General features: G+C 26.1%; 3 protein-coding genes across 10 annotated transcripts in view; 2 read left to right on the top strand and 1 right to left on the bottom strand.

The window, feature by feature from the left end:
- The window catches only part of LOC127287650 (talin-1), a 44,379-nt gene extending 38,090 nt beyond the window's left edge, over window positions 1–6,289 (top strand). For 3 of the 5 annotated variants that reach the window (XM_051314694.1, XM_051314692.1, XM_051314695.1), the window contains 3 exons: window positions 948–1,586; window positions 1,834–2,486; window positions 2,556–5,667. In XM_051314694.1, coding sequence (XP_051170651.1) covers window positions 948–1,586; window positions 1,834–2,486; window positions 2,556–3,576 — 2,313 coding nt within the window. In that variant the 3' untranslated portion in view covers window positions 3,577–5,667. Of the gene's footprint in view, window positions 1–151; window positions 641–947; window positions 1,587–1,833; window positions 2,487–2,555; window positions 5,668–6,154 lie in introns of those variants that run through there. The other 2 variants (XM_051314693.1, XM_051314696.1) reach the window with 2 other exon arrangements.
- LOC127287668 (spermidine synthase) lies at window positions 5,814–8,386 on the bottom strand. Of its 4 annotated transcripts, XM_051314725.1 has the most exons (7): window positions 8,214–8,386; window positions 7,566–7,724; window positions 7,256–7,414; window positions 7,024–7,165; window positions 6,565–6,811; window positions 6,194–6,423; window positions 5,814–6,052 (listed from the first exon to the last, which is right to left on the bottom strand). In XM_051314725.1, exons 3-7 carry the CDS (start codon window positions 7,384–7,386, stop codon window positions 5,870–5,872), a joined length of 933 nt encoding a protein of 310 aa, XP_051170682.1. In that variant the 5' UTR covers window positions 7,387–7,414; window positions 7,566–7,724; window positions 8,214–8,386; the 3' UTR covers window positions 5,814–5,869. The 4 variants fall into 4 exon arrangements, with proteins under 4 accessions (XP_051170682.1, XP_051170681.1, XP_051170683.1 ...); XM_051314724.1 differs by lacking the exon at window positions 7,566–7,724 and having other exon boundaries at window positions 8,214–8,382; XM_051314726.1 differs by lacking the exon at window positions 7,566–7,724 and having other exon boundaries at window positions 7,024–7,144; window positions 8,214–8,368.
- Window positions 8,387–8,933: 547 nt separating this feature from the next.
- On the top strand, window positions 8,934–13,543 carry LOC127287657 (putative histone-lysine N-methyltransferase 1). The gene is made up of 4 exons (XM_051314712.1): window positions 8,934–9,211; window positions 9,988–10,110; window positions 10,957–11,143; window positions 11,504–13,543. Exons 1-4 carry the CDS (start codon window positions 9,139–9,141, stop codon window positions 13,308–13,310), a joined length of 2,190 nt encoding a protein of 729 aa, XP_051170669.1. The 5' UTR covers window positions 8,934–9,138; the 3' UTR covers window positions 13,311–13,543.
- The last annotated feature ends 29 nt before the right edge of the window (window positions 13,544–13,572 follow it).

Genomic DNA, 13,572 nt, shown 5'->3' with positions numbered 1-13,572 from the left:
GGTTTCTGATATTTGCTTGCATGTTTGCTGGCAAATAATTTATTGTCGTAAATTTTTTTTTTTTTTTAAATTAAATTTTGCTCGGTGGACTTTGATATATATATAAATTATGTCTAAAATTGACGATTTTGGTCTCGACGCTCTTAAATAGGTTTTAGAGCAGCAGCTACAGCAACAGCTGATAACTTCGAGCGACATCGCCGGCTCAGAATCAGAATGGTTCGTCTCTGATCAAGAGGAGGAACTCGTTAGACTTCTCTCCATCTCCGAGAACAATCAACCCGCTCAACGAACTTCTGATCTTCTACTGCTCATGTAGCAACAGAAAAAAATATTCCATCCCATCGCGTTTCTTTCGCTTTTAAACGTCACATTTTATTATCCTCTCTTTGAATAGGAAAAGAATCCTCTTTTTCTTAAACTGTTTTTTTATAATTTATTAGAGGAATCTATATTTCAATTATTTTTTTCTGCGGAAATAGTCGTTTTTTTTTATTCTTTTGTCTTCCATTGAAACGAAGGTTGTGCCCTTTCTAAAATTTATAAAAAGAAAAATTTTTACAATTATTTTTTTAATTGTAGAAATAATTTTTGTAATTCTATTTAATCAAAAAGAAATAAATTTTTTTCTATTCAATAATTTTTATTAGTATTATTATTGATACTAATTTACAAATTGTCGTATCCAATAAAAATTAAATCACAATGTTAGGTACGTATCGTTTTTATCTTGTGCTAATAAAAAAAAATTCGTGAAAATCTTTTCATACTAATATAAAAATGCTACAAATTCTTTTTTTTTACTATCATTAACTAATTTTCCTTCTATACTTTTATCATATCTTTTGAATTTAATTTTCTATCTCACGATTTTAATGAATAAGATTAATATTTTTTTTTTAAATTAATATATACAAATTAATAATATTTTCATTTTTTTTTTACAGGTAATGGTGACAAATGTCACGTCTCTATTGAAAACTGTAAAAGCCGTGGAGGATGAACATACAAGAGGAACACGTGCATTGGAATCGACAATTGAGGCAATTGCACAGGAAATACGTGCATTGAGTACACCAGAAAGTCAACGTACAAATGTAACACCAGAGGATCTTGTACGTTGTACAAAAAGTATAACAACATCAACAGCAAAAGCAGTTGCCGCTGGAAATAGTTGTAAGCAAGATGATATTATTGCAGCGGCAAATATGGGACGTAAAGCAATTAGCGATATGTTAACAATATGTAAAAGTGCCGCATATAATTGTGCCGAAACTGCTGAATTACGTGATCGTACATTACACGCTGGTCATGATGTTGCAATGAATTATCGTGAATTATTACAAGCAATTCTTCAAATTTCATCAAGACCAAGTGATGCAAAACATACATTGCCACCAATATCAAGGAAAATTGCCCAAAGTGTCACTGAATTAGTAGCTGTCGCTGAACTTCTCAAAGGAAGCGATTGGGTTGATCCTGATGATCCAACAGTAATTGCTGAAAATGAATTATTAGGTGCTGCAGCGAGTATTGATGCAGCTGCAAAAAAATTGGCCAGCCTTCGACCAAGAAGAAGTATTCAGGTGAATTTTTACACATAAAATTAATTACTATTTTTTTTTTTTTATTACAAGAAGAAAAAATTCTAATTACCGTGAGATATGTTTGATATTCTTGGTTGTTTTAAAAATAATCGACCAGGAATCAAACATATTATTACGGTGGTTGGATTATCTATCATCGTTGAAGAAAAGTGGTGAGAAAAAAAAAATGTTTCCCTTCTTTTAATTTTTGTTTTTTTAAAATAATTTTTTTTCACTATTTTTCTAGGAGACAAATGAGGATATGAATTTCGATGAAATGATACTTGAGGCTGCAAAATCAATAGCCGCTGCAACATCGGCATTAATAAAAGCAGCGAGCGCAGCGCAACGTGAATTAATAGCAACGGGAAAAGTTGCACGAACACCATTAACATCATCCGATGATGGTCAATGGTCCGAGGGTTTAATATCAGCCGCAAGATTAGTAGCAGCTGCCACTCATAGTCTTGTTGAATCAGCGAATGCTCTCGTTCAAGGAATTAGTAGCGAGGAAAAACTTATATCAAGTGCAAAACAAGTTGCAAGTAGTACTGCACATTTACTCGTCGCCTGTAAAGTTAAAGCCGATCCCGATAGCGATAGTACAAAAAGACTTCAAGCTGCCGGCAATGCTGTGAAACGAGCAACCGATAATCTCGTTCGTGCCGCTCAACAAGCCATTCAACAAGAAGAGGAACGTTCATTAGTTCTCAATCGTCGTATGGTCGGTGGTATCGCCCAAGAAATTAATGCCCGTTCCGAAGTACTTAGAATTGAACGCGAACTTGAAGAAGCACGTGGTAAACTCACAGCAATTCGTCAGGCGAAATACAAAAATCGAACTGATATTTCCGATACTGACACTGATGCCGATCAAAGCGGTTACGACAGTTACAACAGGTACAAATATATATACTCTATTAAATAAAAAAAAAAATAAATTATTAATTTGTAATTAATTTCTTACAGCAAATACGAAACAAAATTCTACGATTCGCCGAGTAATTATTCAACACTACAATCAAATACTCTAGATCAATCAAATAGTCATATAAATCATATAGTTAACGATCGAGAGAATCTCGTCTCTCCCGAGAAGGTTTATTCAACACAAAGTACTTTAGAGAAAAAAATGAAAGAATGCAGTTTTCAAAATTCGGACAATCCTTATGAATCTGTGGATCGAAAATATTCCGACAATCAATTTATCGATAATAAAAGATATATAAATGATAAATATTATCATGAGAATTCACCATGCCAGTATAGTTCAATTGAGAGGAAAATTAATCAAGATACATCTGAACGTTATACACCCACACATAGTCCCTATCCATCTTATCAAACTCCTAAAAGTCCTTTATTTGCAAATCAAAGTCCAAGTCCTCAATTAAATTCAACATTATATCCAAAATCACCAACACATTATACCGCCTATACTCATGGTCAAGAATTCATTAAATATACACCCGATCCAAATAATATTCATAAATATATGAAGGACGATCAATATGAAAAATTTATTGAAGAGGAAAAATATTCAAGTGAACAAAAATCATATGAACAAACAAATTTCAGTGATCAACAACAAAATTATTTTCCAAATTCTGATAGATTTGCAGCACCAAGTCCAATGAGTACATTTAAAATGGATAATAATTCTTTTATCACATCAACACCACAACAAAGTCAAAGTTTTAGAAATGTTGAAAGTAAAGTTATACCAGGCGGTAGAATTGAGACAATAACAACTAAAGTTTATTCATCATCAACACCAACGAATTTTGAGAGTATCGATGATAAGAAAAATGAATTTTTAAACACTGGCAATGAACTATCGACATTTAAGAATATCGATAACGAAACATTGGAACAAAAAATGTTGAAACAATCAATGATTGAGAAAATAACTGAAAAGAAGACAATCACGACGACTACCTCCACTCGTCAGGAATCCAGTTCGAAGAATTTCCGATTTGACGACAAGTAGGTTTAATTTTTTTTTTGTTTAGCGCACAATAGACAAAAACGTTTCGTGTCTTCTGATAATTCGAAATTATTTTTTTGATGAATCTTTCTGAGGATTCTGTCTTCCGATGAAAATTCTGATGAATCTTCAGAAAGCAATGACAAAGGGATAATTTATTTTGACAAAAGATCTGTAAAGGTGTTAAAATCGTCTTGGTTAAATTATGAAATAATAAGAGGATTTTGTTATTAACTTATATTAAGAAAATCTACTTACAATTTAAGATCATGTTCAAGTTAAAAGAAAAAATTATTTCTTTTCTCTACTATTTACCAAAAAAAAAAAAAAAATTATTTTCTAATCTAATGAAAATAATTATTCAGCAAATTACAAATTATTATTTATAAACTAAAACAAAATTAATTTTTACATTAATTAATTAATTTTCATTAAAAAAAAAAACAAGATGTCTTGAACATGGACTTAATTTTGTTTTAATTAATAATTTAAAACACTTTTTACGATATTTTTAATTCTCTATTTATAAATTTAACGAATTTCGATTAATTATTTTAATTGTGTCCTTGTCTAAGAAATTAATTCTATTAATAACTAAAAGCAGGGAATTTTTGAATTATTAATTAATAATTAATAAGAGTAAATAGTTTCGATTTCGTGTTCGCTTTTTAGCAAGATTATTATTTTATTTTTTTAGTTTTTAACCGTGTAATTAACGTTAGGATTATATTATATAAATATATATATAGGTATAATAGTGAATGGAGCCTTAGCCGCGCGGCCTTAGATAATTATTAATTATTATTATTATTATTATTACAATTTAGATAAGTGCCCTTAGAAACGAAACGTGCTTTCGAATTATAGCCTTACAACTTAAACGAAATTTTCAAAGATAACTCGAAAAAAAAATTCCAATTCGAAAATATTTACAATTTTCGAAATTCAAATTGTTGTTAAAAAATTTAGATATTCTTTTTATTTAAACACGAATTTTGAATAAGTTGTCGGTATTTTTTTTTTTTTTATTTTAATTTTAATATTACTTATATTTTACAAATTCTCTTTTTAAATTAAATTTTTAATTTAAGGCCACACGTATTAACAAGAGAAGCAACATATCATTTAATTTTATTAATTTTCCAAATCCGTGAGAAAAATTTGAAAAAAAAAATAAACCACGGATTTTCCACTAACACTTCCGCTTTCTTGACTAACATTCTTTTTTTTTTTTCTTGTCAATTTCGTAATTGCCCTCTTATTCTCTAGGCCTTTTTCTTTTGCTATCTTTTTTTCTGTTTTTTTGTGTTTTTTCAACGAGACTTATTTAGCCTTCGTGAAAAATAAAAAAAGTGCAATCACATAGGCATTTTAAATTTTTAAAAAAAACTAATGTTACTAGAATGTAAAATCTAAATTTTATCATAAATTTTGTTCTAGTTTTAGAAAACTTTATTTTTTTTGAGCAAAAAAAAAAAAAAAAATGTTTTATCAATTGTTATTTTAAAAATATACACCAAAAAATCAATGCTTTACTAATAAAGTTACACTGAAAATGAAACGACCAAAAAATGCTTTTTCCATCGTTTTTTGAAAAATATATTCTGTTTTTGTAAAAAAAAAAAGAAAGAAAAATTAAAAAAAAAAATAAATGGAAAAAAGCGTGTCATGGTCAATGAAAGTTTATTTGAGACTAACGGATATATATATATATATATATTATGGAAATATTATTAATATTCTACAATATATTATAATAATAATATTATTACTATTATTTTATTATTATATTGTATTATTGAAAAATTTCTATTGTTAACGCGTAACAAGTGAATGTGATTGTGTTTACAATAATCGTAATTTTTTTTTTTTTTTTTGAAAATCTAACGATTTTTTTGATCGTTTTGATCGTAACGAAGTAGATGGGAGAAAGATTGTTACGAAAATCTATTGTGCTGCCGTCTTTATTATCCATTATTATTATTAATAATTTTATTACCATCTTTGTAATAATGGCGTTCTTCCTTACACACGAGACGAAAAAAAAAAAGAAATTGTACATTTTAAAAATAATAAAATATTTCTAACAATTTATATATATTGTAGTTGTAGAAATAATGAAAATTTGAAATGAAATTAAAAATTAAATATTCTTAAATAAGAAAATTAACTTTAAAAAATTTTTTAAATAAAAAATTCTTTTATTGAATTATATTTAGAAGAATTGAAAGAAATTGACATTTAAATAGTAAATTAATTTTATTTGCAATCTGTTTATACAATATAAAATATAATTTCATTGACTTGGTTCATTTGGTGATGGTGTATTGGTAATAATAATTTCAGGCCTTAAAGATTTTTCAATAAATCTTGGTAATTCAAATGCTGCTCGATGAACACCATCGCTATAGTAACGAATTTCCATAGAATCTAATTCTCCATCCGTGAATATTTTTTCTGGTTTTTTGAAAATTGTTTGCTAAAAATAAAATTAATTCTGAAATTTTTTCATTCTATTTACTTTTATTAAATTAAATTTTCAATTTTTTTATTTACATATAGAATTTTTTTAATTTTATAGCTGATAAAAAGTGTCGAAATTTTTTTTTTTGATACTCACTGGATTCAAGCTTCCTAAAATGAATCCAATTTGACCAGTGGGATATGTTGGAACCGAGACAATTCCATAGGAACAAACAGGAAAAATTGATTGACAATAACGAAATGTTCTTTGTACAAATTCTAAATTGGCCCATGCAGTACCAGCTTGACTGCAAATTATTCCATTTGGTTTTAAAGCCGATTTCATAAGATTAAAATAAGATCCATGAAAGAGACTTTCGGCTGGACCTAAAAATAATTATGCAAAAATTTCGGTAATTTTTTTTTCCAAAAATATATTTTTTTAATTTTATTATTTTTTTGTCTATAATTTTATTTATTTTTTAATTTCTATCTTTTTTTTCCCGCAGTTTTTTTTTTTTCATTTACCAACAGGATCGGAACTATCGGTGATAATGATGTCAAATTCATTTTTATGCTGCTTCATAAATTCAAAACCATCGCCAACGCGTAATGTGAGTTTTGGATGCTCGAGGCCTTTTCCCATAAATGGTAAATATTGTTTTGATACTGTTATCACCATATCATCAATTTCCACTTGGGTAATATTTATAACTTCTGGATGTTTTGCAACTTCACGTGCAACTCCACCATCACCACCGCCAATTATTAAAACCTTTGGTAAAATAATTTACAATATTGAATTTAGATTTGGAAGAAAAATATAAATTAAATTTCAAAAATTATATTTTTAAAAAAAAATTGAGATTTCTAATTTTTTGGAATATTTTCAATTCTTTTGATGAATTTTTTCTTTATAATATTAAAAAAAAAAAAAAAAATTAATAATTATCGGAAAAAAGTTCAGATCAATATAATATTTCGTACATTTTTTGGATTTGGATGACTACAAAGTGGCATAAAAGCAATCATTTCTTGATATGAGAATTCATCTTTTTCGACACATTGAATAATTCCATCTAAAATTAATGCTCTACCGTGTGCTTTTCTGAAAATATTGTCAAAATTACTATATTTCAATTAAAAATGATAATTAATTTTTTTTTTTCATAATTATTGATTACAAATAATTTTTGATTAAAAAAAAAAAAAAAATTACGTGTCAATAACTAGAACGTCTTGATATTTAGATCTTTCATGATGAAGAATTTGTTTGACTTCTAAAGAAAGTGAAATTCCCGGCCAAAGTTCATTTATTTCACTAAACCATCCTTGTTTCAATATATCCATTTCACCAGATGTTGGTTTCAGTACATGACTAAAATTAGCAAAAACATTTTTTTTTTTCATATAAATATTAAAATTTTATCCATTAAAAATTCCTTGAATTTATATTATTCTCAAACCTTTTTATCTAATGTGTAAAATGATATTTTTTTCTCTTGGAAGAATTTTTTTTTTTTGCTTACCTTTGATTTTAATTTTTTAAGAATGATTACTAAGCAAAAGTTGAATTATCTGTTACTTTTAGAAATTTTTTTTTAAAAAAATATAATTTCAATTTGATCTCAACAAAATATTAATACTTGTGGTTTTATCTTTTCCGGGATGTGGAATCTTCATCCTTTCTTTATTTGTCACCAAGAATAATATAATTTTTCACATTATTGTTTTCTTTTTCTTTTTGAAATAAATATTTTTTTAATTTATAAAATTTTTTACACGGGTGAAATAATAATTTTTAATTCAATTAAAAATATTTTAAAATAATTTTCCAATAATTTTAATAATTATAATTCTATTATTAATTTATTAATTATTAATAATATTATAATTATTTTTAAAGAATTTTGAATTATTTTTCTATTTTAAAAGTAACATATGGAAAGATAATTATATTTTGGAATTTTTAAAAAAATTTCTTTTATTTTACATAATGTAATAAAATTTTTAAATTTCAAAATAATTTTTATTTCTAGAATTAAGTGATAATTTTTTGTTTCTTTAGATAGATTTTTGTATATATATATATATTTATTTATCAAAACACGTGTCTCCAGAATTATCAGAACTATGAATACGTAATACGTAAATGATTTACAAAAAAATATACATACGTCACAGAAATTGATTATCAAACACATATATTAGGAAGTAATTTTACTTTAAAACGTTCGAAACGATAGTTTAATCAAAACTGACGAATAAATGAATTTTTTTTCGCTTTTAAGTGGGAGAATAGTTTCAGATAATAATGACGTTTAAGATAATATTATTCCGCGGATCTTGATAATCTGAAAATAATTTTTTTTTTTTAAATTAAACTATAAAATAATTTTATTAATTAATAATTATTAATAAAAATAATAACAGTTAATAAAAATAGTCACAGAACAATTAAAATAATTAAAAATAATTATTAGAATAATAAGAATAATAATAATAATTATTATTTTTTAATTATAATTTTATTTAGAATTTTAATTCAGTATTGAAAACGTATGTTTATCTCGCGGCAAACTACGCCGAAATTATATCGTTTTGTTTTTATTGACCAATAACCTTAATTCATAAAATAAGCTCCACGAGGCGCCACTGATCTTTTATTTATATTCATTTATTTTTTAAAAATATTAGACATTATATTTCATGCATAAAATAAAATAGAATAAAGAAAAATATTCTTTAAACAATTTTTTTTTTGAATTAAAATTATTTTATTCATTTCGCGGTATTAGTTTAAAGATTTAAATTTTCGGAACTTGAGTCAATTGCGCGCGCAGTGAACGCATGCGCAGAATGCCCGGCAGGTCACATGATTTTTTCACTTTCCCCCTTGCAACGCGCCATATGCCGTTGAGACATGGCGACGAGTAGCAATAATTGTATAGTTCTCTCCTGATTTTCTGTTCATTTCTTTGATAAAAAGTGATTTATTTGTTCAATTAATGGGTAATTGTGATTAATTAAAGTAAATGAAAGTTGATATTACAAGTTTCGTTTCTGTTTCGGTGTTATTTTCATCATAATTTTGTGAAAAAAATGGCAATGCTCGCTGAACCTCGACGAAAGCAAAAATGGACGCTGAATCCACGAGGAAAACAATGGAGCGAGGGTATGTACAATATTTATTTCATCATTTGTTATATTGCATTGTTGATAATTTAATATTGCTCTTTTTTGCTTTCTCATTTGAGGAAGCTTTGTATTTTATTCCATTGTCATAAAAAAAAGTTAACAGATTGTAATTGCAAGTTTTGGCGGAAAAAATATTCCCCTCCCTCCCCCTTTCGTAAGTGAATATATTCTTTCCTCATTTTCTATATTTCATTGTTGATAATTTCGTCTTTATTACTCTTTTTTGTTTTCTCACTGATGAAGCATTTTATTTTTTTCCATTGTCATAAAAAAATTCATGGTTATTCTTGCAAATTTTGTCGGAAAAAAAAATTTCCCCTCTTCCCCTTTCCCGCCATCATGAGAAACTATATTTTTTCGTCATTTTTATATTATATTATTGATCATTTCTTTTTTATTGGTGTTTTTTGCTTTCTCACTGAGGAAGCTTTTTATTTTTTTCTATTGTCATACAAAAAATTCGCGGTTATTGCAAGTTTTGGCGGAAAAATATTTCCTTTCCCGCCTTTGTAAGTTAACATTATTTTTTCGTTATTTTTTACATTATATTATTGATAATTTAATTTTTATTTCTCATTTTTGTTTTCTCACTGATGAAACCTTTTATTTTATTCTATTGTCATTAAATAATTAAACGTTATTGTTGTAAGTTTTGGCGGAAAAATATATTCCCTCCCCTTATTTTTGCTTGTGTCTATTCCTGGAACGTGAATTTTTTTTTCAATGTCGCATTTTTTCACTTTACTGTTAAAGATTCCAATAAATTTGGACAGAAAATGCTAGAAAAAATGGGCTGGTCAAGTGGAAAAGGACTTGGAGCTCAGGAACAAGGCATGACTGAACATGTACGAGTGAAATACAAAGACGATCAAGCTGGTGAGTAAAAAATTTTTAATTTCCATGAATTTTTAATTGATTCTAAAAAGTTTACTTTTATTTCGAACTAATATTAAATATAATATTAAATGACGAGCTGATATTAATAAAATTGTTTTCAAGATTATATTTATATTTCCCAAATTTTTTTTTCATTGAATATAACCTCACTTTTTTAATTTTCGAGTTTTACGGAATTTTTTTCTGTTAAAAATTTTCTAGGTTAGAAAAACTTTTTTCAAACAGTTTACAATTTATTTAATATCATTTAAGTTTAATTAATTTATATATATATTTTTTTTTTGATTGAATATAATATCACTTTCTTTCATTTTCAATTTTTACGAAATTTTTTGTAACTGGAATTATATTGGATTGAAAGAATTTTGTAAATTAGAAAAACTTTTTTCAAACTATATTCACTATTTATTTAGTATTATTTCAGTTTCATTAATAATTTATTTATCTATTTTTTATTGAATGTAACCTCACTTTTTTAATTTCCGAGTTTTACGGAATTTTTTTCCGTTAATATTGGAATGAAAAAATTTTCTAGGTTAGAAAAACTTTTTTCAAACTGAGTTCACGATTTATCATTTTAGTTTAATTAATATAATTAATTAATAATAATAATTAATTAATTAATATATTCATTTTATTTTGTTGGAATATAACCTTACATTTTTAATTTTTATGAAATTATTTATTCTAATATGTATAAATTATGTTTTTTTTTTTTTTTGAAAAATTTGTTTTTGATTTAATTAATACATTTTTCATTTAATTAACATTTAATTTATTTGTCAATATAAATGACGATTTCTAAATTGTTTTTTCTTTTTTAAGGCATCGGTTTTAATAAAAATGATGAAGATAAACAATGGACTCAACATCAGGAGAGTTTCAATGATTTATTAATGAGTCTTCAAAAAAATCAAAATATGGAACAAACGGAAGTAATGGAGACTAAAGAAATCACATTAAGTGGAACGTCTTTGGAGGAAAAATCGAAGCAAAGCAAAGCTCGAGTGCAGTAAGAATATAAAAATAAAATATTTATAAATTACAAATTGCTTTATTATTGTTTAAATTAATTAATATTGAAAATTGTTAAATTACGAATGAATATTAATTAATTAATTAAATTAAAATCAATAATCAAATACGTATTCTTTAATTTAATAATATTATTTAATTTTTTTAACATTCAGATTTTTACAAATTTTTAATAAACTTTTCTTAATAAATAATTGTAATATTTTATTAATTTGTGAATTTAATTAGAGATTTTCAGTTTAAAAGTCAATAATTTGAATTAATAATTAAATCAGAAAAATTTCTTCGATTCTATTATTATTATTATAAAAAAAAAATAATTTATTTCTTTTTTCAGCTATCAAAAATTCACTCGAGGAAAAGACGTAAATAAATATAGTTCCAAAGATTTGGCAAATATATTTGGAAAACGAACACTTGACGAGGAGGTAAAATATGAGGAAACAGAAGTGGAAGAAGAATTTCACGCTGAGCCGATTGGTACTCAAGATAATACTGCCGGTGTTCTCACAATAAAAGGTGGAAATATTTCCGAATATTTCAATAATAAAATGTCGTTAATAAAAAAAGAGAACTTTAATAATGTGGAGAGAAAAGGAGATGATGATGATGATGGTGATGTGGACAGTGAAAGTGAACGGTATGTTGGTTTTGGTTTTAATAATATAAAAACTGATCAATGTGGCAATCATTCTCAAAGCGAAAAAATTTCAACGAATTACGCTTTTGAGAATCCTTGTCTAGATTTAAATTTATCACCACAAGTTATCAAGCCCTCGAGGAAGCGAAAAAATTGTGGATTCGATAACGAGGGCTTGGACTTGAATTATACGGATGATAAATGTGATACGCCGAAAAAAAATAAATTAGAAAATTTTGAAATTTCCGTGACAACCGATTGTTTTGTGAATCCGGCATTAAATTTAGATACTCCCGAGAGTAATACATGTAATGGGGCTGAATTTGAAGTAACAAGAAATGAAAATAATGAATTGTCTTTTGATGATTCTCGTAGGAAGAAGAAAAAAAAGAATAAAAAACAACGAAAGAGCGCGGAAATAATTGAAACGGGTTTTGATAATTGTGCATTAAATTTAAATTTACCTGATATTGATGAACATAAAGGGGCGGAATATGAAGTAACGCGTTTTCAAATGGGTGGTGGTCTTGATAATAATGCATTAGATTTATCCGATGAGAATTGTGGCAAAAAACGTGTAACTTTTAATGATTGCGTTGAATATAACACCGATGTAATTAAAAAGAAAAAGGGAAAAACGAAACTTGATAAATTTGAAATACAAACTAATAAAATAAAACGTAAGAAAAAAAAATCATCATCCAATGATTTAGAAGAAGGTGGAATGGTATTTATTAATGAAGCACTCAATGTTGAGACAATAAGTGAAGAAATTCATGATAATGAATTAAATGAATTGAATGAGAGAAAATCACGTAAACAAAAAAGAAAGAAAAATCGACGAATGTCAAATTTAGAAACTATTGAAGAAGCGCCAGAGGAAAATGAAGAAGATGCAATTTGTGAAAATAGAAAAACAATAAAAGAGAAAGATGTTATTTGTGATCTTGAAATTATAACTTTAAATGATACAATAGAAAGTATCGAGGTTATTGACGATGAAATACCAAAGAAAAGTAAAAAAAAGAAAAAAAAACAAGAGATAATTGAAAATGTCATTGATGAAAATGAAGCAAGTGGGACCAAGATGAAAAAAAATAAGAAAAAAGATAAAGAGAACGATAAAGAAAATGAAAAAGAAGAAAATGTTGATAATACCGAGGAGAAGAAGAAAAAGAAGCGAAAGCGAAAATCAAGTGAAACTTGTGAATTTTTTTTGGATTTAGTTGAGGAAAATGTCGAAATAAAGGAGAATGTGGAGGAAGTAGTACAAGAGAAGAAGTCTAAGAAAAAAAGATCGAGAGATCAAATAATAATTGAAGAAGAAAAAATTCCTGAAGATTTTACACCGTCAAAAAAACAACGATTAACGGATGAAGTGATAGAGAGTCCACAAACAATTTCAAAAAAATCAAAAAGTGTTTTTAAATCCATGTTTTTGAAAACTAATATCAATTTCAAAGGATCAAATATTAATGACATTAAAGGATACGGAGTTGATTGATTGTCAATTAAATTCCATTTTTAATTTGTTATAAAAATTTTTCTTTTTTTAAATTAATTACGAAACTAGGGGGTGAACTTTATTATTTGACAAGTGAATTTCGTAATTAATTTTTGTTGCATAAATTTGAACAATAATAATTTTTATGTACTATTGTACATATGTGTGTAAATAGGTTTTGATGTGTGTTACGCAGATTATTTAATATATATATACATTATTATATTGTAAAATCACACATTATTAGTTAAATTAATTCTAA

The sequence above is a fragment of the Leptopilina boulardi genome, unplaced genomic scaffold (assembly GCF_019393585.1).
Source record: "Leptopilina boulardi isolate dan_hultmark-lab unplaced genomic scaffold, ZJU_Lbou_2.1 LbouV2_372, whole genome shotgun sequence".
Taxonomy (NCBI): Eukaryota; Metazoa; Arthropoda; class Insecta; order Hymenoptera; family Figitidae; genus Leptopilina; species Leptopilina boulardi.
Note: the sequence above shows the minus strand (reverse complement) of the source record. Positions and strands in the feature narration are given on the sequence as shown.